The following is a 20,415-nucleotide window of genomic DNA, read 5'->3' on the forward strand; positions in this document are numbered from 1 at the left end:
GCCGCTCCCAGCATGGCGGCACACAGTGCCACCCGCCGCCACTCCCAATATGGCGCCGCTCGGCGGGCTCGAGTCTCGCGAGATCTCGCCCCTATTTATATCGCGCCAGAAACATTTCCGCCCCTTCGTTCCGATCAGTCGCCGCCATGAGGTAGGTGTGCTCTGCTGTCCTATCCGCGCCATCCGCTGCCATCCGCTGCCATCCACGCCCGGTGGGGGCTGCGGGGCCGTCCGGGTGGCCGGTGTGGCGCGGCGAACGGGATCGATCGCGGGGGGATCGCGCGGGGAGCCGGGCGGGCTCGGGGCCTCATCCCGAGCAGGGCCGGCCCTGAGCCCGCGCTGCCACTTTCCTCCGCAGCAGCAAAGTGTCCCGCGACACCCTGTACGAGGCGGTGAAGGAGGTGCTGCACGGCAGCCGTGCCAAGAAACGCAAGTAAGAGCCGCGGACACGGCGGGACCAGCGTGTCACCCCTGGCCTCGGCCTCTCCCCCTCCGCGCCCGGCCGGGCCTCACCCGCTGTGTCCCGCAGGTTCGTGGAGACGGTGGAGCTGCAGATCAGCCTCAAGAACTATGACCCTCAGAAGGACAAGCGGTTCTCCGGTACCGTCAGGTTCGCCATCCTCTCGCTCCTACCCAGCCTTCGGCCCTGCCCGGCCCTGCTCGGGGCCGCCGCGGCGCCGAACCGCTTGGGGAGTCCAGCGCGCCCCGGCCCAGTGGGAGCGGCTGGACGGACCCTCACCCTGGGTCTTAAAACATGAGGGGAGGTGCGGCAGCCCCCGGGCTGTCCCCACCGGCCTGCTGGGGACGGCAGGTGAGCGGCTGTGCAGGATGCCCCGCGCTGTGGTAAGGTGTCTCCGTGCTGGCTCCATGGACACGCGGGTGGTGCTGGCGGGTCACTGACTCGCACCTTCCTTCCCCAGGCTGAAGTCGACGCCGCGGCCCAAGTTCTCGGTCTGTTTGCTGGGGGACCAGCAGCACTGCGATGAGGCCAAGGCAGTTGACATTCCTCACATGGATATAGAAGCTCTGAAAAAGCTCAACAAAAACAAGAAGCTGGTGAAGAAGCTGGGTGAGTTTCAATAAGGCTTTTTCACTGTGCTCAGATTTCCATGTCATGGTTAATTGCAGAGGTAGAAAGCTGAGCAGAGTCAGCCCCAGTACTGAAATCTGCTCACAGACTACCTGGAAAAGCTACCAAGCTGTTGCCAGTGGAGGTTTGAAAGGTCAGTACTGCAGGAATGGGGCTGGTTGTCCTGCAGGAGGAAGAGAGGCTCACAGGAACTCGTCCCTGTCAACACAGTTTCACTGTTTGCTGTGTCCCTCAATTTCCTGGTTGGGGAGCTGGAGGGCAGCAAAAGCAGAGAAACAAGAAAAAGCAAGTCCTGCAGCTTTAGTCCTGCAGCTCTTACGTGAACACAATGAAATTTATTTTGTCTTGGTCAGCGGGAAAAATCCTTCCCTCCCTGAGAACTGCAGCGTCACTTTGGTACATTCCTCAGGCAGACAGGGACTTGGCCCTCAGTCCATAATCGGCCATGGAGCTATGTGCAGTTAGAAAATCCCATGGGATACTGTGGTGCTGGCTAAGCCTGTCCTACGTGAATCATCCATCTTGGTGGGCACAGGCTGTGGCAGGAGGCTCGTTGCAGAGCACAGAGTTCAGTGTCACCTGGGGCTCAGCACAGGACACTTCTTCAGGGAGCAAGCCATGCACCATTTGGAGTTGCAGTGTTAAGTGGGGCTGGGGCCTGGCTGCTGTGAGTCATTCCTCAAAGATGGTTGGCAAAACCAGCTCCAGTTCAGGTGGGATGCAGGGAATGTTGGAATTGTCTGTGGGAAGAAGTGGAGTTGTGTGTTCTCAGCTGAGTCCCTTGTTGGGAACTCCAAGTGGGAGCAGAGTTCTTACCTGCCTGGTTTTCTCCTTGCAGCTAAGAAGTACGATGCCTTCTTGGCTTCTGAGTCCTTGATCAAGCAAATTCCTCGAATCCTGGGCCCGGGTCTGAACAAAGCCGGGAAATTCCCTTCTCTGCTCACCCACAACGAGAATCTGGTGGCCAAGGTGGATGAGGTCAAATCGACCATCAAGTTTCAGATGAAGAAGGTAAAGCATGGCTTTGGTTGTGTACCTGGGGGTTGTTCAATGTCTCTGCCATCTCCAGGCTGGGCTGTAGGTGTCCCTCGAGTGTTCCCGAAGCTGTGGCTGGTTTCCTCCAGCAAAGGGAGATGGTACCAGGAGTGTTCCGTGGCCAGCCAGAAAGGAGAAATAATTTATATGTGGTTGACAGATCTTGGAGCAAATGAGGAGGAGATGATTTTAATGTTTTAGTGCTGAGCACAATCCAGTGTAATTAGTGCTTCTCACAGCACGTGGGTGATGCTCACAGGGTGGGACCCAGCCAGGCAGTCCCCAGGGGCTGAGCATGAGTGGGGCTTTACCGGGGGCAAGTCTGGGACTTAACTCTGTCCAAGTGAACTTGGGAGCAGCTCTGCAGGGGTCTGCTCTTGCTGTAGAGGCAAGCTGACTCCCTAAAACCAAAATAACCCTGGTCAGGCATCCTAATCCTGTGTCAGTGGGCCAAGTGTGACTCCTGGGGGCACAGCTGGAAGGACACAGCAGATGTGAGGGTTTGCAAATGGTTGAGCTTTTAAAATAGCTGAGCTAATGGTGTCCCGACACTCGGCCTGTCGGCTTGCTCGTAAATCCTTCTGCCTCCAGCCTGTGGGGAGCGTTGACTTGCAGGCTGCTGGGGAAAGCAGAGTGGGAGGAGGTTCAGCCTCTGTTACAGTGCAGAAAGAGAGAGCTGGGGGCTGGCACCAAATGTAGAAAGTGAAGCTGGTGTGGGCCCAGCAATGGATCTGGGGGCTGTTGACAGAGCAGGGTGTTGGGAGCAGGGTTAACCCCGATGTGTGCTCCAGTGCTTGTTCCTCTCAGTGTCCTTCCTGGTGTCCCAGCTCACCCAGTCACCTTTGCATGTGATAGAGGTGGCATCCAGGTGCTACAGGCACAGGGAGCCAAAGGCCAGGTGCGTTGGGCTCTGGAAAAGTCTGTGGGTGGACTGGGAAAGCTGTTTCCATTGTCCAGACCATGGGACCGTCCAGCACACTGGTGAGTGGATCAGCAGTGGTGCTCATGTGTCTAAAGCTGTCCCTGTGTCTGTCCCCAGGTGCTCTGTCTGGCTGTGGCTGTTGGTCATGTGAAGATGACAGAGGATGAGCTCGTCTACAACATCCACCTGGCCATCAACTTCCTGGTGTCCCTGCTGAAGAAGAACTGGCAGAACGTGCGAGCTCTGTACATCAAGAGCACCATGGGGAAACCCCAGCGCCTCTACTAAAGGTGGGGGCAGCAATAAAGTCTGCAGACATCCGGAGCTGTGTGTGCTTCTGTTCCTCCAGAGCTCCTTGGGAAGGGTTTGTCAAAGAGCTGCTCACTTCTCCTAGTGCTGTCTTGAGTTAATAGAGATGTGAGTTCCAAGTGGGATATTGGAGCTTTTGAGGGAAGAGGCCTCATCCCCCTCTGCACTGAGAGGAGGGAGAAGGGCTCCACTCACCCCCAGAGCAGAGGTGTCCCAGCAGGTGCAGGTTCAGCAGTTGGGTTGTGCACCCCAGATCCCCCTGTACCCACAGAGAGGACCCTTACCTGCTGCACAGCTCACCTGAATCCTGCTGGAGAGCCCAGCCCTGCTCTGGGAGGGCTGCTGAGGGGTAGCAGAAGCCTTTCAATGCAAGTGCCCCTCACCAGCCCACACCTGCCCAGGTGCAGTCCCTGAGGATTTGAGCATTGTCCATATGTTCAGGGGTGCTGAAGGATGGAGCTGCAGCCCAGCAAGGGGGTTGGAGCCAAGGTACAGGGTGTTTTCCATCCCCTCTTCCCTCTGAGCCAGTCTGTCTAACTCCATGTTCTGGGCTAAAAATGAAATTTGTTGCATATAATTAATGTGCATAAATAAATACATTGTGCAGGGACTGGAGAGCTTAGGGAAGTGCAGGGTTTAAGCTTCTGGGGGGGGAGAAAATACTTTGGGCCATGGAAAAGCTTGTCAGCATCTGAGGGAACAAAACAATGAAAATAGCTCTGGATCCTGCTGTTAAAAACCTTTAAAATAAGCATCAGAGCCAATTTTTGAAAGATCAACACAACACCAAGAAATTCCATTTAATAATTAAAAAAAGACAATACAAAATGCAAACATTTCTTTTTACAAAGTTCAAATAACAATTTTTTTCTTTTAATCAAGTGCAAATAACTTCATGAACTACATCTTGCTCATCACTTTATTCATTTCTGCTGGAGATGGCAAGTCCTGGCCCGCTGCAAAAGGCAGATATAAATACTCCCAACATGGAAAAAAAAAAACCCAAAACCCCAACAACCCTCATTTCTCTTGACGACTTCAAAACGTTGATCCCCGAGGTGGCTGATGTGGGTTTCAGCCTTTCAAACCCTTTCTGAGGTGGGGGTGGGTGAGGAGCAGGACTGAGCTGTGGTGGGCTGGGTAGCTCCAGGGGCCCTGTGGAATTTTTGGGGCTTTTTTGAGCTATTTGGTGAAAGAAGGGGGAAGCACGATTACCAGGTGTCTTTGGCCATTCTGGGAGGATGTGCTGCCCACCTCATCCTTCCAGAACTGCTTTAGGGGAGAAGAGGTGGCTGGTGTGGTGACAAGGGTGACAACCAGGACACCCCCAGGCCCTGGTATCCCACAAAGGCAGCTGGACAGTGCCCTGACATTAGATCAGCCAGAGTTAATCAAAGTTAATGGACTCCCCAGTGGGCACAAGGGGTTGTGGCAGTCCAGGATTGGTAATTTCTGGGCTGGTTTTATTTTTCCTTCTAAACATGAAGGACCCTTTCAAAGGTCACTTGCCTGTGCCACTGTCCCTGAGCCACAAAACCCCTCCAGATCCCTACAGCAGCTTTTGTGCATTAAAGCAGCTGCTTCCAGACAGCGACCGAGTGACAAACAGCTCAGCCCACAGATGTGGAGCTTCCAAACAGGCTGGGAGCCGGCGGCAGGAAGGGAAAATCCACAGCTGGGATGAATCAGGGCAGACTTTTCCAACTGATGCATCTTGGGGACAAACCTCAGCCCCTGTGCCACTGCTCAGCCTGCCTGCAGCCCCTCACAGAGCCCAGGAGAGACTCTTGGGCTGCTGGAGCAGTGTGGAGTGAGGAGGGAAAACAGGCAAACAGCTGCCTTCCCCAGATGCAGGAAAGATGGACCCACTGGGATGCACAGAGCAATAAATAATTGGGTTGTTAAAAGCAGGGCTGGGCTCAGGTGTGGGCAAAGGGACAGCGAGGGAGAAGTGGGGACAGGGATGGGAAGGGACCTGCCACTGGCAGAGCTATAGGCAAGTTGATCATGTTTAGTCATGGCAGCTCCAGGTCTCTGAGAGGATGAAGATGGGGATGAATATGTGGGGAGGATGAGAGCTGAGAACTGGTGACAGGGCTGGAAAAGTAGGGAGGCTTGGGAAGGAGGAGGAGGGATGAGTGGTGGCAGCAGTTGCCTGTCCCTGGGAGTCTTGTCTGTCCACATGAAGATGCTGAAGGAACAAACCCACCAGTGGTGTCCACCTGACACCACTTTGAGCCTATCTGCAAAGCTGGGAAGAGGCAGAGGGCAGTGAAATGGGGTAGCAGGATGGGTCTCCCCTGGGATCTACACCCCACTCCCTGGGGAGGAGCTCCCACAGCATCCCTGCAGGGTGAGAACAGCATCCCTGCAGGATGAGAGGGATGGGACCAAAAAGTCCTGGTGGGACTCAGAAACACAAAACCTCCCCAGGTGTGGGAGGGTGGCTCTGCCTCCAGGGATCTCTGTACCTGGGGGAGTGATTTTGGGGCTCAGTGGAGTCTCAGCTCCCCTCTCATCCCAGTGTGCCCCCCAGACCCAGCCTCAGCAGCTGTTGGCTCATCCCTGAGCCCCTGCAGGGAAGCAAATCAGTTTGCAACAAGCAGGTGACAGGACCGAGTTTAGATTCCACCCGCAATGGGGCTTGAACAACACCCAAATGGTGGTGGATCTGCCCAAAAGGACTCAGCTCCATCCCCTGTGAACAAAGACACCTCCAACTCCCTGCAAAAACTCACCCCATTGCGCCGAGCAGGAGAGGCACAGTCTCCCCCACAGACTGGGGGGTTTATCAGGGACAAACGTGGCAGAAAAGGCCTGAAGACGCCATCGTGCTGGTCAGTGCAGCCCAGGGCTGGGCTTGCTCTGGGTGGGTGGTTTTTGTTTTCTTGCAAACACACATTCTCATTTCTCAGGCAGTTATAAATATTGTCGTTTCTAGTAGAAAAAAAAAACAAACAACTTCCCTCTAAATAATATAAGGAAGACTCAAATGATTGCACTTAATACATATGAAAAAGGTAGAAAGGAGGATATCCTAGTGCACAAACATTAACTCCTGCTCTTCTCAAAGCTTGCTTTTCCGAGTTACTCTTTGGCAGAGCTTGTAACAAAGTCTGGTTTCTTGGCACAAGTGTCTGGGGTGGGGGGGAAAAATAAAAATCGAACCCGGCTGAAAGTCCTTCTCCTTTGCTCCCTGTTTTCTCCCGTGCAGCCAGACATTGTTCTCCGGGAACGTGGCTTGGCTGCGCTTCCCTCCTCCCAGCACCAGCACGGCTCTCCAGCGGGACAGAGCCACCACGGTGCTGCGCTGGTGGGCTTTGCCATCTCTCCTTTGCATTTCCTTTCTAATCAAGTCGGCATTGTCAGTTCTCTTCCCCCTGTCCTCTGCAAAGTGGCGCCGGTAGCCACAGCCTGGCGCTGCAGTGGATGTGGTGTCACCTCCTGCACTCCTCTGCGAGGGCTTTGCGAGGCCACAGCCCCGGGGGCTGCAAAGACAAGGACCCCCCACACTGTCCTGGGCTGCTGGTGACACCAGGGAATGGGGACAGACCTGGCTTAAAGGAAACCAAAGGGAGGGCAGAGGACAGCGAAAGGACTGGTACTTCAGTTTCCTAAAACCTTCGAAGAAGCTGCTTCAGAAGAGGGGAGCGGCTTCACTGGCAGCTGGATGACACCAGAGTGTGCCCCCGGCTGGGAGCACAGCTCTGCAGGGAGCGGCAGGGAAATCATGGGGGGACATCTGTGGGACGAGCAGTGGCGATCCTGCTGGAGCCAGGCGGAGGAAGGAAAAATCAGAAAGGAGAAGGAAGAGAGAAGAGGGTTTCCTTGGCTGCTGGGCGGCCCGGGGCAGCGGGGCTGTGGGGGGCTATTTGTAAGGCCGGAGGAAGCTGGAGACTTTGGAGCGCAGGAGTTTGATGAAGGAGCGGGGCAACATCTCCTTGTGCTTCTCTGTGTACTTGAAGTAGTTCTGGGGGTGTGCCAGCACGTCGAAGAAAGCTTTGATGAGCTTCTTGTCCTGCAGGGAAGCCCAGCCAGAGGGAGGTTCAGCATCCCCCCTGTGCTCCCCTGAATTGAAGCCCCAAGTGCAAGGAGAGCAGGAAGCACCCCTGCAGGGAAGGATGCTCCTGCATCCCCCACAGCCCTGGGTAACACAGCCCTGGGGGCACAGGCTCACCTTGAGGATCTCCTGGTGGTTCTCAGAGGCGTAGAGCCTTCCATCCCGCACAATGTCCTCCACCAGCTGCTCATAGTCCTCTGCCAAAAAACACAGTCAGGGCACGAGCTGCCACTTGTCCCCACACCTCTGATCCCCCATCCTTCAGTCTACTCCCCCCAAACACGCAGGAGGTGTGAACTGGGGGTGAGCTGGGTCCCAAACTGGGATGAGTGGGACATCAGCATGCTGGGATGGCATCTCCCTGTACCCCATTGCTCACCGTCGTAGGTGACATAGGGGATCTGGAAGCCCCGGGCACTGTTGGCTTCACTGGTTTTGAAGTTGATCCAGAGCTTCCGTGAGCGAGCAGTGAAGGCAATGGGCCTCTCATAGGTCTGGCATGTCTCATAGGTGGTGATGGAGGATGGGGAGGCTGCAGGGAACAGCAAGGGGACACGGAATGCTGGTTGTTCATCAGCAGAGCCATCCCCAGCCTTACTGGGTCAAGGGTGGCACCAGGGATGGGAATTATCCATACTGGGCAAGGCTGAGCCCCCCCCAACCCTTATGTTACATACCAGGGATGTCACTATTCCTTCCTTGCTCTGGAAAGCTCCAAATGGGGCTTTTTACCCCCAAAATGAATGCTGAGGCCCAGGTGTGCAGCCCAGCCCACGCACATCCCCTGAGATCCAGCAAGGCACCCAGATGGGAGGGCAATGCTGATCTCCCCACCCACCCTATTCCCAAGATTCACCTCCTGCTGCACCAGGCAGCTCTGCCAAACCCCAATCTTTCTCCCCCCAGCTCCTCCCCTGAGCACCACAGCCTGCTCGGTTACCTACAGTTTTTCCGCATGACCAAGACGTCGCCACACTCGTCCTCGGAGGGGAGGAAGATCTCTGGCACCACGATGAGGATCTTGCGTTTGGGTGGGGGGTTGATGTTCCAGGTGCACTCGATGTTGGCAGGGTAGTTCCCCGGATAGTTGGGGGACTCAATGTAGCCAGTGTACTCACCCAGCTCCCCTCCACACTGCCGGTCTGCAAGGCAGGGAGGCGGTTCAGATGGGAACCACTGGCTTGGGGGCACTGGGGGGCAGTGTCCACTGGGGGTGGTTTACTGGGCCAGAGGGGCAGTGTTCCATTAGGCAACGGCCCCATGCCTGCCTGCATGCACAAAGCACTGAAATGACCCCAAACTCCACTTCACAAAATTTTTAAATACTTTTGAGGAAGCACCCCCATGCCTGTCCCTCCCTTTTGTCACCCCCCAGCTCGCCTACTTTTGCACTGGGACACAGAGGTGGAGCCGTCGAAGTCGGTGGTGGTGTTGCCAGGGCAGGAGATGCAGTAATTCTGCCGGAAATCAGGCTGGTAGGTGCCCACGGCGCAGCGGATGCAGCGATGGACGCTCGTGTTGTAGTAGTGCCCAGGGGAGCACTGCACTGCGGGGTCAGGGAGCACAGGGAGCTGTGTCAGCTGCTGGCACAGCCCTGCTGGGTGGCCCCTTCCTGGGGACTGCATCTGACCTACCTTTGGTGTCACAGTCCTGGAAGGAGATGGCTCCCTCGTGGCGGGTGGTCAGCCCCCCGCCGCAGGGGAAGCAGAGCGCCCGTCCCACCTCGGGCTGGTAGGACCCACGGGGACACGGCTGGCAGGGCTTGAAGCCATCAGCAGAGTGCTGGCCAGGGGGACACTGACCTGCAGGCACAGGTGTTGTTCAGTCCTGGCGCCCCACATGCCTGGGGCTCTCCCACCCCATACCCAGATCCTCTTCCCCCTCAGCCTTGGCAGCACCAGAGCAAGTGCCACCCTTCCAGGAGTCCCCTCTAAGTTATTAACACCCAAACCAGCAACTTCTGTGGGTCCTGGGGATGCTCAAGGCTTCCCAATGGCTGAGGTTGCAGCCCTGGACATCCCCCGAGTGTGAGCCAAGCCCCACCCTGTGCCCTCCTTACCCGTGCAGCCGGTGATGTTGGTGGCTCCTATGGGCCCGAAGGTGTCGCCGCGGGGACACAGGTCACAGGAGAGCTGCCCCTCCTTCTCCTGGTAGGTGCCGGGGGGGCAGGGCACGCACTGCTCCGTCTGCCCGTGGTAATAGGTTCCCTGCGAGCAGCTGACTGAGAGCCGGGGGGGACGTCGGTGATGCTGTGGGGGCTGTCACCGCCGGGTCCCCTCGTCACCCCACCACGCTGCTTACCACACTTGCTGGCCAGGCGCTGCTGGCCCGGCCCACAGCTCTCCTGCCGCTCCGGGGCCACGCTCAGCTTCCGGGCCACCTCGTACTCCATCCCTGCGAAGCGCAGCAGGAACCGCTCCTGGTTGATGGATTTCTTCAGGGCTTTGATGGCTGACTTCAGCTTTTTCTCCACTCTCTGTCGCAGGCAGTGTAGATTGCAGCTGGCTGGGGGATGCAGAGGGGAATGGGGGAAACAGGGATGTGGTAAGAAGGGAGGGATGGAGAGGGAAGCCCAGAAGGATTATAACCATCCCCGAAATGCTCAGTTGCAAGTGCTACCCAGCACATCCAATCTGGTGCAGGATGAGGACTGGTTTGTCTCTCCTTGCTGCACGGGATGGTGTTGTGTCCCTGTTCCCAACACAAGTGCCACCACCCAGGACAGGCCAGGCCAGCACCGTGCCCACCTGTGATCTCCTCTGGCTTGATCTCAGCCTCGAACTCCAGCGTGATGCGTGTCACCTCTTTGTTGGGGGAGTTGCGAGCCCGACGTCCCTTCCCCTTCTTGGACGAGTCACACTTGAGGTTGACGAAGGTGACCTGGCAGTCAGAGCACGGTGCCGAGCCCCCTGCATGGGGGGGACAGGTCAGCACCCCATTCCTGCTGGGGGACAGGCACCCCCACCTCCCCCTTCACACCTCACCTTGTGCCCCAGCCTCCTCCTGCTTGCCCTTGTTCCGCGGGTGCAGGTGGCACTTGGCATCCTTGATCTTGAAGGAGGCTTTCTGCTTGACCGGCGCGGCCACAGTCTCTGAAAGAAAAGCTGGGTGCTCAGCAACCTGGCATGGCCTGGCCACACTGGTGGTGGTCGTGGGCACCCTGGGAGCCCCCTTACCGAGGCACTGCTGGCTGCTGTTGGTGGCTCTGTGCTGGCTGCCCTGCCGCAGCACAGGGGTCCCACAGCTCACCGTGTAGCTGCTGTCAGACTCTGTGAGGGAGGAAGGGGAGTTGGCTCTGCCAGGGTGATGCAGGGAGGGTGGATGATGCCCAGCACCCTGGCACAGAGATCCTGCACCAGGGACCTGTCCTGTGGATCTACACCCAACAACGAGCCCTCCTGAGCAACAACCACCCTCCCTCCCTCCTTCAGCCACTGCACTCTGGCTGTGCAGTCACTCCTCTCCTCCCCAGTTTGGGCCATGCAGGGAAATGGGGACCCCCTGCCCACACTGGTGGTAGCACTGGCACTGGTACCTGGCAGAAATCGGGCCTTGGAGGTGCAGGAAAGGGCACAGCTGTCCTTCTTGCCCATCTTGTTGCAGGTGAGGGTGGCCCGTGGTGGCACGGAACCTGGCAGGCACTTCACCATCTCCAAGGGACACGCACCAGCTGCTGACGACAATCAGGGATGCCCATGGCTGGCCCAGCCCAGAGACCCACAAGAGATCCCTGCACCCTCCAGCTCACTGGGGGATTCACTGGGGAGGAGAGGGTGCCAGAGCCTAGCATAGGGACTCCAGCATGGCATCCCAAATCCCCCAGCTCCCCCAGCAGCCCTGGTGGCTCCTGGCCTGACGTACCCACACAGTCCTTCTTGTTCCAGTGCAGCTTGCAGCCAGCAGGACAGGTACACTGGTAGCTGCCAGGAGTGTTGATGCAGCCAAATTTGCAGCCCCCCCTGTTGATGCTGCATTCATCGATGTCTGCAAGGAGAAAGGAAGAGGCAGTGGTGAGGGGCAGGGGGACCCCCTGGCTCTGACACTGAATCACTGCATTTCCTCAGGGCCAGGATTCTGGACAGATAAACCCATACCCACTGGGATGGGGCATCTGCACCACAAGGCACTTCCAGCAGTGCCACCTCCCTGCAGCCGTGCCAGCTCCGTGGGGATGAGGGACACCCTGACTCCCAGTGTCCCCAGGGGCTAGGCAGGGATGGACACAGCCCATCCAGGCTAAGCCCAGCCCCAGCCTCTCATGGGCTGGGAGGGCAGCAGATGGAGCCGACATGGAAGCACTTAGGAAGTGAACTCAAAAGGCAGCTGCTCAGCAGCCCTGTCTCTCTCCTCAGCAGGGACCCTCTGCTCTGGCCTGAAACAGGGTGTTGTTTGGGTCTGGCATGAAGCACAGCCAGGGATGGAGCTGCCACAGCCCTCCATGCCCAGCTTCCCCTTGCTGGGACACCGTGGGAGCCATCAATCCCTTAGCTGCGGGGCCACCATGAGAGCATCCTGGGGCTGTGCCAGCTCATGCTGACCGTGTAGCTCAGGAACACGAGGAGGGTCACTGACCCTCACCAGCCAGGCAGCACTGGAGCACCCAGGCTCGTCATCCCGGGCTGCCGGCACTGCTGCCACGACACGCTTCGGCAGCCCCTGCAAAGCATGTTTCATCTGCCTCCCCGCTTCCCGGGCGCAGCACGCCCCCGCCCTTGGGAGCTATCTGCCTTGTGAAATTTAAATCAAACCCTTTTGATGTTCCCCTTCCCAACCCGTCACAGCTCCCTGCCAAAAACGCCGGGGATTTCTCCCTCTCTCCCGCTGCAGACAAGTCGCAAATTGTTCCTGTCGCTCTGTTTGAAGTTGCAGACACCAGCGAGTCTGGCGGTGAGCCCCCTCCCTGCCTGGCCTCAGCCCGGGTATGTGTGGAACCGACCTTCCCCATGGGCCCTTGGGGTGAGCAGTGTCCCCAGAGGTACCGCGGGGCTGCCCCACCCCGTGTGCCTCCCTGGGACCCAAACCCGCGGGGTGACAAGCTGCCAGCACCCGGCTGGCCCTACCTCCGCAGTGGGTGAGCCCGTAGAGTGTGTAGCCCTTGTGGCAGAGGCACTGGAAGCTGCCGGGGGTGTTGATGCAGAGGTGGTCGCAGGTCCGGTCAAAGGAGCACTCATCGATATCTGGAGGAAAGGCAAGGGGAGCAGGTGAGAGCTGGCATGGCAGAATGGCACAGGGACTGTCCCCTCCCTGCTCCAACTGCCCCAGGAAGCTGGGGGCTGTGCTGGGATGCTGTGGGACACTGCACTGGGATGCTCCAAGGATCCAGAACCAGATTGCTCTGGGTATTCAACACCAGTATGCTCCAGGACCCTGTGCTCCCACCCTGCCTCCAAGCTCCTCCTCACCCCACTGCACCAGCACCCCCTTGCCACGAGCTCCTGCGGCCCCTCTGCACCTCAAATGGGCCAAACAAGGCCAGCACCCTGTCCTTGGCGCTGGAGGGCTGCAAGAACCCCTGGCTGCTGCCTGTGCACGGCAGGGAGGGATCAGGAGGATGCCGTGATCAGCAGGATGCCAGGGAGGGATCAGGAATGCTGCGCGGGCAGGTCCTGCCTCGGGGAGGTGCCAGCAATGCCTGCTCGGCCCCGCGGGCACCTCGCTGGGGCAGGGAGGCCCTGGTTGGGAGGTGAACCCAACGTGGTGGGTTGGAGCATCATTTCATTGGCTTCATTAAGTTAATTGCTGCACTCACGTCAAACTCCCAGAGCACAGAGCCTGGACGGAGATGAAAGCAGTGGCAGCCTCGGAGCCTGCCAGCCCCCTCCTTCCCCAGCCGTGTGTTTTCAGGATGCAACACTCAGCCTCATGCACACCTGCCGTGCTGACCTTGGCCATGGGCTGCGGGGGCAGCCCAGTGACCTGCTGGGTTTATGTGGTTTGTGCAGGAAGATGTTGGGACAGGGAGAAAAAGGTGGAAGAAGCAGCAGGGAGCAGCCAGCTCCCTCTGGAGTGAGCAGGAGGCATCTTCTCCTTACTCCTGCCCTCCAAGGAGCATGAACACTGGCATCTCCCTAATTGCTGGCTTTAACTGCTAGTCCCCAGCTCTGAAACTGAAGAGCTAAGGCCCAGACCAGAACACAAATCCAACACTAATTCCCCGAAGGATGCATGCAGTCCACAGGAAAGCCCAGAGGAATGAGCAAGAGGGACAGCACTTCTCCAGCAGCAGCCATGGGAGGGTGGGAGCACAGGGAGAGGCAGGGCCTGGGCACTCACTGCCCCTTACCTTGGCAGTTCCTCTCGTTTATCAGCAGTTTGTAGCCCTTCTTGCAGCTGCACTCGAAGCTGCCCACGGTGTTCCTGCAGATGTGGTCACAGCCACCGTTGTTGAGCCGGCACTCGTCAATGTCTGGTGGGGACAAGGGACACCTGTCACTCCCTGGCTGGGATGCTCGGCCAGGAGAGCTGGGTGGTCCCCTCTGGATGCTGTCCCCACCATGAGCTGGAAAATGGAGGGAGCCCTTTGGGCTCTGATGGTCACCAGGAGAATGTGGCTGCTGGTTTTCTCTGTGGGTATCTGAGGAGCCAATGTGTGACACTGGGCCAGGTCAGGATTCTGGGGCTCAGCTCTCCTTGGAAGTGGTGCAAAATGATTAATTCCTACAGGTCTCAGCATCCCCTGGAGCCCCAAAAGAGCCTCAAAGCTGAGTGAGAGCACCAGACCAGAGTTTGCAGAGTCACAGGTTTGGGCGGGGGACTGCTTTGGGGGACCAGGAGTACCAAGAAGAAAGAAAAAAACAGAGGGGAACCCCCTCCTTCAAAAACAGACACTGAACAACTGCTTTTCAGCCCTTGCTTGTCTGCTTGCCATCTCCTTCCTGCCATTAACAAAGCTAAATAAGATGATGCACAGTAACTGCAAAGAGCTCCAACTACCTGGAAAGAGGCTGGGACATGGTTTTTTGGTTGTTTTTCTTGTTTTTCCACTAATGACCAAATTTACTGCTAGGAAATGACCTGTAAAATGGAAGGAGACCAGGAAGAGGCAGCAGCCTGCCCTGTCCCTCCATCCCCCAGTGCTGGGGCAGCAGCTCTGCCTCACTGGGGCTGAGGCTTTCTTTCTTTTTATGACTGCAAGGGAGTGAGCTGTAAACCTGCCTGCAGCCATAATAAAACCCCAGACACGGTGGACATGGCTCTGGGTTATTGCATGTCGCTGGAAACTGCAGAATTGGAGAGGGGTGGATGCTCTGATAAAATACCAGGGGCAGGGGGTTCTGGAAGCAGTCAACAGGTAGACAGGCAGCCAGCAGCAGGACAGGCTTTTCTTTCAGCTGGGGTCAAGTTCTGAGAGCTGCCAAAAGACACAATGCAGGCACTGGCCAGCCCTGAGGAGGGCAAGTTTGGGGTGCAGGGAAAGCAGCCTGGACTGCCCTGCCTGGCAGAGGCAGGTGGTTGGGGATGTTGGTGGGATGTGCAGCATCTCGGGGTGTTCTCCCCCATGTGGGACATGGTGCTTGGACCTGCTGGGCAGTGTCCCCAGAGGGACTTGTGCATCTCAAGCTCCCAGAGCAGGTGTGGTGCACACCCAGCATGGCCCCACTGGGGCAGCTGAGGCAGTGGGATGGAGTGAGATGGGACAAGACCCTCTCACCCCAAAAGGGCCACACCATTGCCTCTGACTTGACCTGACCCCCTTTTCCTCCTCCCCACAGGCTTCCCAGGGGAGTGGAGCCAAGCATGGTGCCTACAGCAAGGCATCCCAGTCCCCATGAAGGGGATGATTCCTGTCCCAGCCCCATGGATGCAAACACCCAGCCAGCAGGCACTGTGGGCAATGTTGAGCTGAGCTAAACCTGAGCCTTTTCTAAGGGCACTGAGCAGACAACAGGGCTCTGAGACACTCAGGGATGAGCAGTGATCACCCAGCCCTGCTCACAGCCACCTACCTTTGCATGTCTTCCTGTCAGGCTGGAGCATGAAGCCCATGGGGCAGCTGCAGTGGACACCTGTGGCCGCGTCATGACACTTGCTGTCACAGCCCCCGTTGTTCACAGCACACGTCTCTGCATGGGAAGGGGAGAGAAAGGCTGGGGTGAGGGGCTGGTGTTCAAGAGTCTGGGGGAGTCACACCCCCCAGATGTCCCCCATGCCACAGCCTGGGAGTGGCAGTGGGTACTCCCTTCAGAGCCCATGGAAACCACCCTTGGCTTCTCACACAACAGCAACAAGGCCACAGAGCCGTGAAATAATGAACACATGGGGGCTGCTGTCCCCCACAAACAGGGCCTCGTGGAGGCCACCTTGGGCAGCTCCAAAGAGGAGGAATTCGATTTCCAACGGACAAGGTCACAGCACTTGTGCAAACGCAGCCAGAGACAGGTTCTGCCAGGAACACCCAGGCTGTGGCTCCCAGGGATGTGGGTGCACAGCCCCAGCACCCCGGGTGGGGTGGCAGGGTGGTCCTGTCCCCCTCCCTGCCACCAAGCTACTGAGCCACAAAGCCACAGGTGACCCTGTGCCGTGAGTCCCTGACTGTCACCCGCTGCTCAGGCACGGCAGCTCATCCAGTGTCTCAGGCTAATTTGGGAGACACTTCATATAATTAAAACACACACTCAGAGGCAGGCAGCATCAGTGGAAAAAAAAATCCAATTGAAAAAAAAAAGCTAATTATTTCAGTATTATCAAAGTCAGCTGTTGCTGGTAGGACTAGAAGGGACACTAATTTAAATGAAGCATTTTCAGCTTGACAGCTTCCCTGTGAGATCAATCCTCAATTTCAACCCTAACCACCAGAACAATGGTTTGAAGTGCATTAAGTTGTTCACAAAGGATAATAAAATATTCCTTTCAGAAGGCTGGTTGCTTGGATAAATGAGGCATTTGGGCTTCAAGGAACCCAAGATGAAAATGCCTTGAAGAAATTCCTTGGAAAGAGCAAATCCCAGGTTCTCCTGCTCTTTGCAAGAGCCGCATGGGGTAGGGATGACTGAACCATCCAACCATTTGCCGCGGGGCTTGGGAGCTGGGATCGCTCTGTGCTCGTCTTGCCACTGCTATTTTTATGATGTCCCATAATAAGAGAACAAAAGGGACCATTTTATGAAATTAATCGCCAGCACAATTACAAAACCTAACGGCAGGGGAAGGATTTCTGCAGATACTGTTCCTCCAGCCAGGTCCTGCGCCACACGCCGCCCAGCCGTGCCAGGGCCATCCCCCTCCCTGCGGCGCCAGGGCGAGGGACAGCGGTGACACCGTGCCCAAGGGAAGGGAAACTTTCTGAAAGCCCAGTGAATCGTTTGTTTAACGCCAGCCTTTGTTCCAGCAGCTGATGCAGAAGCAGCCTGGGGAGGGTTGATTTAATAGGGTCACCGCTGAGATGAGACCATGGGCTTGGTTCAGGTGCTGCTGCCAGCGGGATCGAGATGAAGAAGCAGCTGCACCAGGGAGGATTTGGGTCTCCAGACAATGTGATGCCCTGGGCATATTGTCACCATGCTCACACCCTCCTCCAGCACTGTGGAACCCCCCTGGCCCCCCAGCACCTTTGGCAATTTCAGCTGAGATGTAAAGCCAGTCCCACCCACTACCCCAGGGCAGCTGCCCGGGGTGGGCATTGGGTATGAGCTGAGCTAGCACGGCCAGAGCACCACTACAAACCCCTCTGTGAAGGGAGGACCCTGTCCTGGGCTTGCAGAAAGCTTGGAGAGAGCTGCAGGGGTACCTGTGAGGCAGTGGAGGTTGGTAGCACAGGGCCGGGCACTGGGGTGGCCCCAGGGAGCAGCAATTGTTCGGCGGAGCTGGCAGCCCAGAGCTGCTCCCAGCCTGGCGTGACTCACCAGCCACACAGGGCTTTGGTGAGGCCTCCATGGCTGGGGCAGAGAGAGGACAAAGCAGCTTCAAACACAAACACACACACTCTCTCAGACTCTTTTCCACCCTCCTGCATCCCAGCTCTGGTCTCACTTCCCGACTGCTGTGCCTTGGCACTCCCTGCCCTGCTCAGCACCCTCACTGCAGATACTCTGGCCTCACCTCCACCTTCTGAGAAGTGACAATCTCAGCAGGATGTGACCCCACGAGCCTGAGGGGATAATTCCGCAGTAACTGGAGGGATTACAGCTGGGCTGGCTGGAGCGTGGTGACGGCACAGATCTGGGGTCCCCCCTTCTCCCACCCCTGTGGGAAAGGCTCTGCAGAGCCCCCCAAAAGCTGCACTCAGTGCTCCCTGTACTGGTGAGCTGCTCTCCCACAGCTCCTGGGTGTGCCAGGAGTTTGCCTGCACCCAGCACACCCAGGAACAAGATCCCCCACCACAAACAAGCTACTACACCTTCTGCCTCAGTTTCCTTGGTGGCAGAGCAGAGGCATCACCTTACCTTTGTGAATGGCTTGGAGACCCCACGGGGATGCAAAGAAATCCCTGGGGAGGTACCCAGCCCTGTCAGGGGCCATTTCAGCTCTGCCATTGCTGCACCTCCGGGCTGGGAGCCCCTGTACACAGCAAGGCCAAACCCTGGGACACCCTGAATGTCCCAGAGGGAACCATCCTCGAGTGGGTGGGCTCTAGGAAGGGGCAACTTTGGGAGTGCACAGCACAGAGATGGGCACAAGCATCCCCCTCCCCAGCACGCAGCCACTGGCAGCCCACTGTGAGCTCCTCCTGGCTGTGGGGAGTGACCACTGCCACAGCCACTGGAAAGCAGATTGTCACCCCTGGATCCACCAAAGCAGCGTGAGAGCCCCCACCTCATGCAAGCACAGCGTGGGGAGAGTTCCCTGCTCTGTCCCCCAGCCCAGCCCCAGGCTGGCCCTGCAGGGTTTGGAAGCAGCAGTGGGGCAGGGTTAGTGAGACATGCGGTTAGCGCAGCAGCTCAGCCCCCAAGCCCCGTTATGATCTCGAGAGGAGAGACCATCTACGGTTAGACCCCTTCGTAGAGATAGAGAGAACAAAAATATTTACCATTAGAAAACGTCTCAAGGATAACGTGTTGCTGGAAGTGTCTCTCCCCTGTTTAACATTATAAAAAAGTGATTTAGAATCAGTGTCCAGCAGGGAACTTGGTTGGTGTCACACATCAGTGGGTTCAACTCTGCTGCCTTTCCAGCCTGGTGGGAACTGTCTCTTTGGGCTTTTTCTCTCCCACCTCCCAAGCATTCCATGTCCCTCAGCATCTCCAAACCCCTCCAGCTGTGCTGGGCTGGTTGGAGCCCCATGCGAGCGGGAGAAGCGCGTTGTGAGGAGCGTTAGTGCAGCCTGTTAGTCTGGGGAGCCAGGTCCTCGTCCTTGTTGGGAGCAAAACCAGCACGTGCCAGAGCAGGTGGTGATCCCTGAGTGGAGCCAGGTGGACACTGCACAGCCATGGGCTTTGGGAAGGACACCGCATCCCACCAGCGGCACTTGCACCCCTTGGATTTAGCAGCCAAGCCAGCAGTGAGCCCAAATTCTGGGTGTGTTTGGACTGCCCAGCCTCACCCATGGGTCAGTGCACCCAGCACTGACCCAGCAGCAGGTCCAGAGCTCCCAGCAGTGCTCTCAGCATGGCTCCACAGAGCTGGGGAGCATCAGCAGTGCTGCCGCAAGCTGCCTGGGCGTGGGTCAGGAAATCGGCCATAAAACTTGAGCTGGGTTTAGTTTCCCTCTCCATCTAATCATATTTCTTCCTCATCCACCCCCTTCCCACTCCACCAGTGCTCACCGTGAGCAGGGGGCCAGCAACAGCCCTGCTGCACCCTAAATTTAGGTGGGTGGAAGGTTCAGTGATGGCCTGGCTGGTAAATTTTCCCAGAAAGCCAAAATCTGCATCAACTGTGACAGTCATGTTTGCATCTCCCTGCGGGCGCTGCACCCTTGGCTGCTGGAGGGCTGTTTTATGTGCTTTCTAATTTTTTTTTTTTTTTTTTTTTTTTTTTTAAGGCTGCTTTTAGAGCATAAATATAAATATATAAGGTCATCGGCCTCCTCTCCCGGCTCCCCCTCCCCCTGGTGCCTGCAGACATGTTGGGAGCCATTAGCGATGGCCCCTGTGCTCAGAGGCATGTTCCTCATTATCTGCATTTTTAAAAGCAGCAATAAAAAGCGGAAAAATGAAAAACACCGGCCGTGGCCTAATGAAACTGTCACTCAGAGGGGCTGATCGTGCTTCCTGCCGCGTGGTGTGATCTGAAGGGAACCTGGACCAGGGGCCTGTCCCGGCAGCCCATCAAACGCACCGCGTACAATTTCAAAGCCCGCGGCCCGGGGAATGACTTCGCGTTTCCCCTCGCTGGGAACTTTATTCCCCTTGAAATGATGAAATATTTTGGAGGAAATGGGGAAGGGGCGGTGGAGGGGGCAGTGTGGATGGGGGAGGGCTGTTTGCTGTGCCCGAGCCATAAAACAAGAAAGGGTGGTTATAAATATCCGAGCAGGTACCTCGGCTGTAAATCCGCCGGCCGGGCATCCCTGCGGGGTGGCTGCTGGCTCCCAGCGGCTGCAGCACAATCCCGTGGTGTTCCCACGGTGGGGCTGGGGATCGGGAATCCCCCAGGGAATGCAGGAGCTGGGCAGGCCGCTTCCTGGGAGGGGGGATTGCAGAGCCCAAAGGGATGAGACAGACGTGGCGGTGGGCTTTGGGCTGGTGCTGCTCCTGAAATCCTCTAGTGAGGGTTTGATTTGCCCTGGAAAGGCGGGCAAGGGGAAAGCTCACAGGGATGTGCTGGCTCTGGTGAGAGATGCTTCCCCAGCAAATACCGTGCAGGGCGTGGGGACAAAGAGGGAGACTTTGGCCAAGGACAAAAGGATGAGTGATTTTGGAAACCCCAAAATCCCACCCTCACACCTGTGTAACCAAGATCTGAGTGCAGAGACCCTCCCCAGCAAACAGACTGCTCTGAAGCATCCCCTAAATCACAAGATGCTTTGGAGAGCTTCTCTCTCACACCCCACACCCAACAGGTCAGGGGCATCCTTGGTCCCAAACCTACCCAAGTCATACGCCATGTGCAGGGCCCTCC

General features: G+C 57.3%; 2 protein-coding genes across 4 annotated transcripts in view; one reads left to right on the forward strand and one right to left on the reverse strand.

The window, feature by feature from the left end:
• Positions 1-20: 20 nt before the first annotated feature.
• Positions 21-3,371, forward strand: RPL10A (ribosomal protein L10a). Of its 2 annotated transcripts, XM_085083022.1 has the most exons (6): positions 21-151; positions 359-433; positions 530-610; positions 921-1,069; positions 1,929-2,101; positions 3,165-3,371. In XM_085083022.1, the coding sequence occupies exons 1-6, from the start codon at positions 147-149 to the stop codon at positions 3,333-3,335; spliced, it is 654 nt and encodes a 217-aa protein (XP_084939148.1). In that variant the 5' UTR covers positions 21-146; the 3' UTR covers positions 3,336-3,371. The 2 variants fall into 2 exon arrangements, with proteins under 2 accessions (XP_084939148.1, XP_084939147.1); XM_085083021.1 differs by lacking the exons at positions 21-151; positions 359-433; positions 530-610 and adding an exon at positions 635-843.
• Positions 3,372-5,596: 2,225 nt separating this feature from the next.
• Positions 5,597-20,415, reverse strand: part of SCUBE3 (signal peptide, CUB domain and EGF like domain containing 3) — a 30,953-nt gene continuing 16,134 nt past the window's right edge. The window contains exons 7-23 of one of the 2 annotated variants that reach the window (XM_085083023.1): positions 18,383-18,430; positions 15,363-15,479; positions 13,700-13,822; positions 12,477-12,593; positions 11,278-11,400; positions 10,952-11,086; positions 10,593-10,685; positions 10,401-10,508; positions 10,164-10,325; positions 9,718-9,921; positions 9,476-9,637; positions 9,051-9,218; positions 8,801-8,962; positions 8,361-8,558; positions 7,796-7,948; positions 7,534-7,613; positions 5,597-7,374 (exon numbers count right to left, since the gene is read on the reverse strand). In XM_085083023.1, the coding sequence (XP_084939149.1) occupies positions 7,225-7,374; positions 7,534-7,613; positions 7,796-7,948; positions 8,361-8,558; positions 8,801-8,962; positions 9,051-9,218; positions 9,476-9,637; positions 9,718-9,921; positions 10,164-10,325; positions 10,401-10,508; positions 10,593-10,685; positions 10,952-11,086; positions 11,278-11,400; positions 12,477-12,593; positions 13,700-13,822; positions 15,363-15,479; positions 18,383-18,430 (2,303 nt within the window). In that variant the 3' untranslated portion in view covers positions 5,597-7,224. The remainder of the gene's footprint in view (positions 7,375-7,533; positions 7,614-7,795; positions 7,949-8,360; positions 8,559-8,800; positions 8,963-9,050; positions 9,219-9,475; positions 9,638-9,717; positions 9,922-10,163; positions 10,326-10,400; positions 10,509-10,592; positions 10,686-10,951; positions 11,087-11,277; positions 11,401-12,476; positions 12,594-13,699; positions 13,823-15,362; positions 15,480-18,382; positions 18,431-20,415) is intronic. The other variant, XM_085083024.1, reaches the window with a different exon arrangement.

Source organism: Lichenostomus cassidix, chromosome 26, assembly GCF_008360975.1.
Source record: "Lichenostomus cassidix isolate B80296 chromosome 26, HeHo_3.0, whole genome shotgun sequence".
Taxonomy (NCBI): Eukaryota; Metazoa; Chordata; class Aves; order Passeriformes; family Meliphagidae; genus Lichenostomus; species Lichenostomus cassidix.

Bases quoted from the DNA above. Each gene is read 5' to 3' on its own strand.
- RPL10A (XM_085083022.1), top strand. The intron at 611-920 runs GTTCGCCATCCT...TTCCTTCCCCAG, and splicing joins CGGTTCTCCGGTACCGTCAG to GCTGAAGTCGACGCCGCGGC. The intron at 1,070-1,928 runs GTGAGTTTCAAT...TTCTCCTTGCAG, and splicing joins GAAGCTGGTGAAGAAGCTGG to CTAAGAAGTACGATGCCTTC.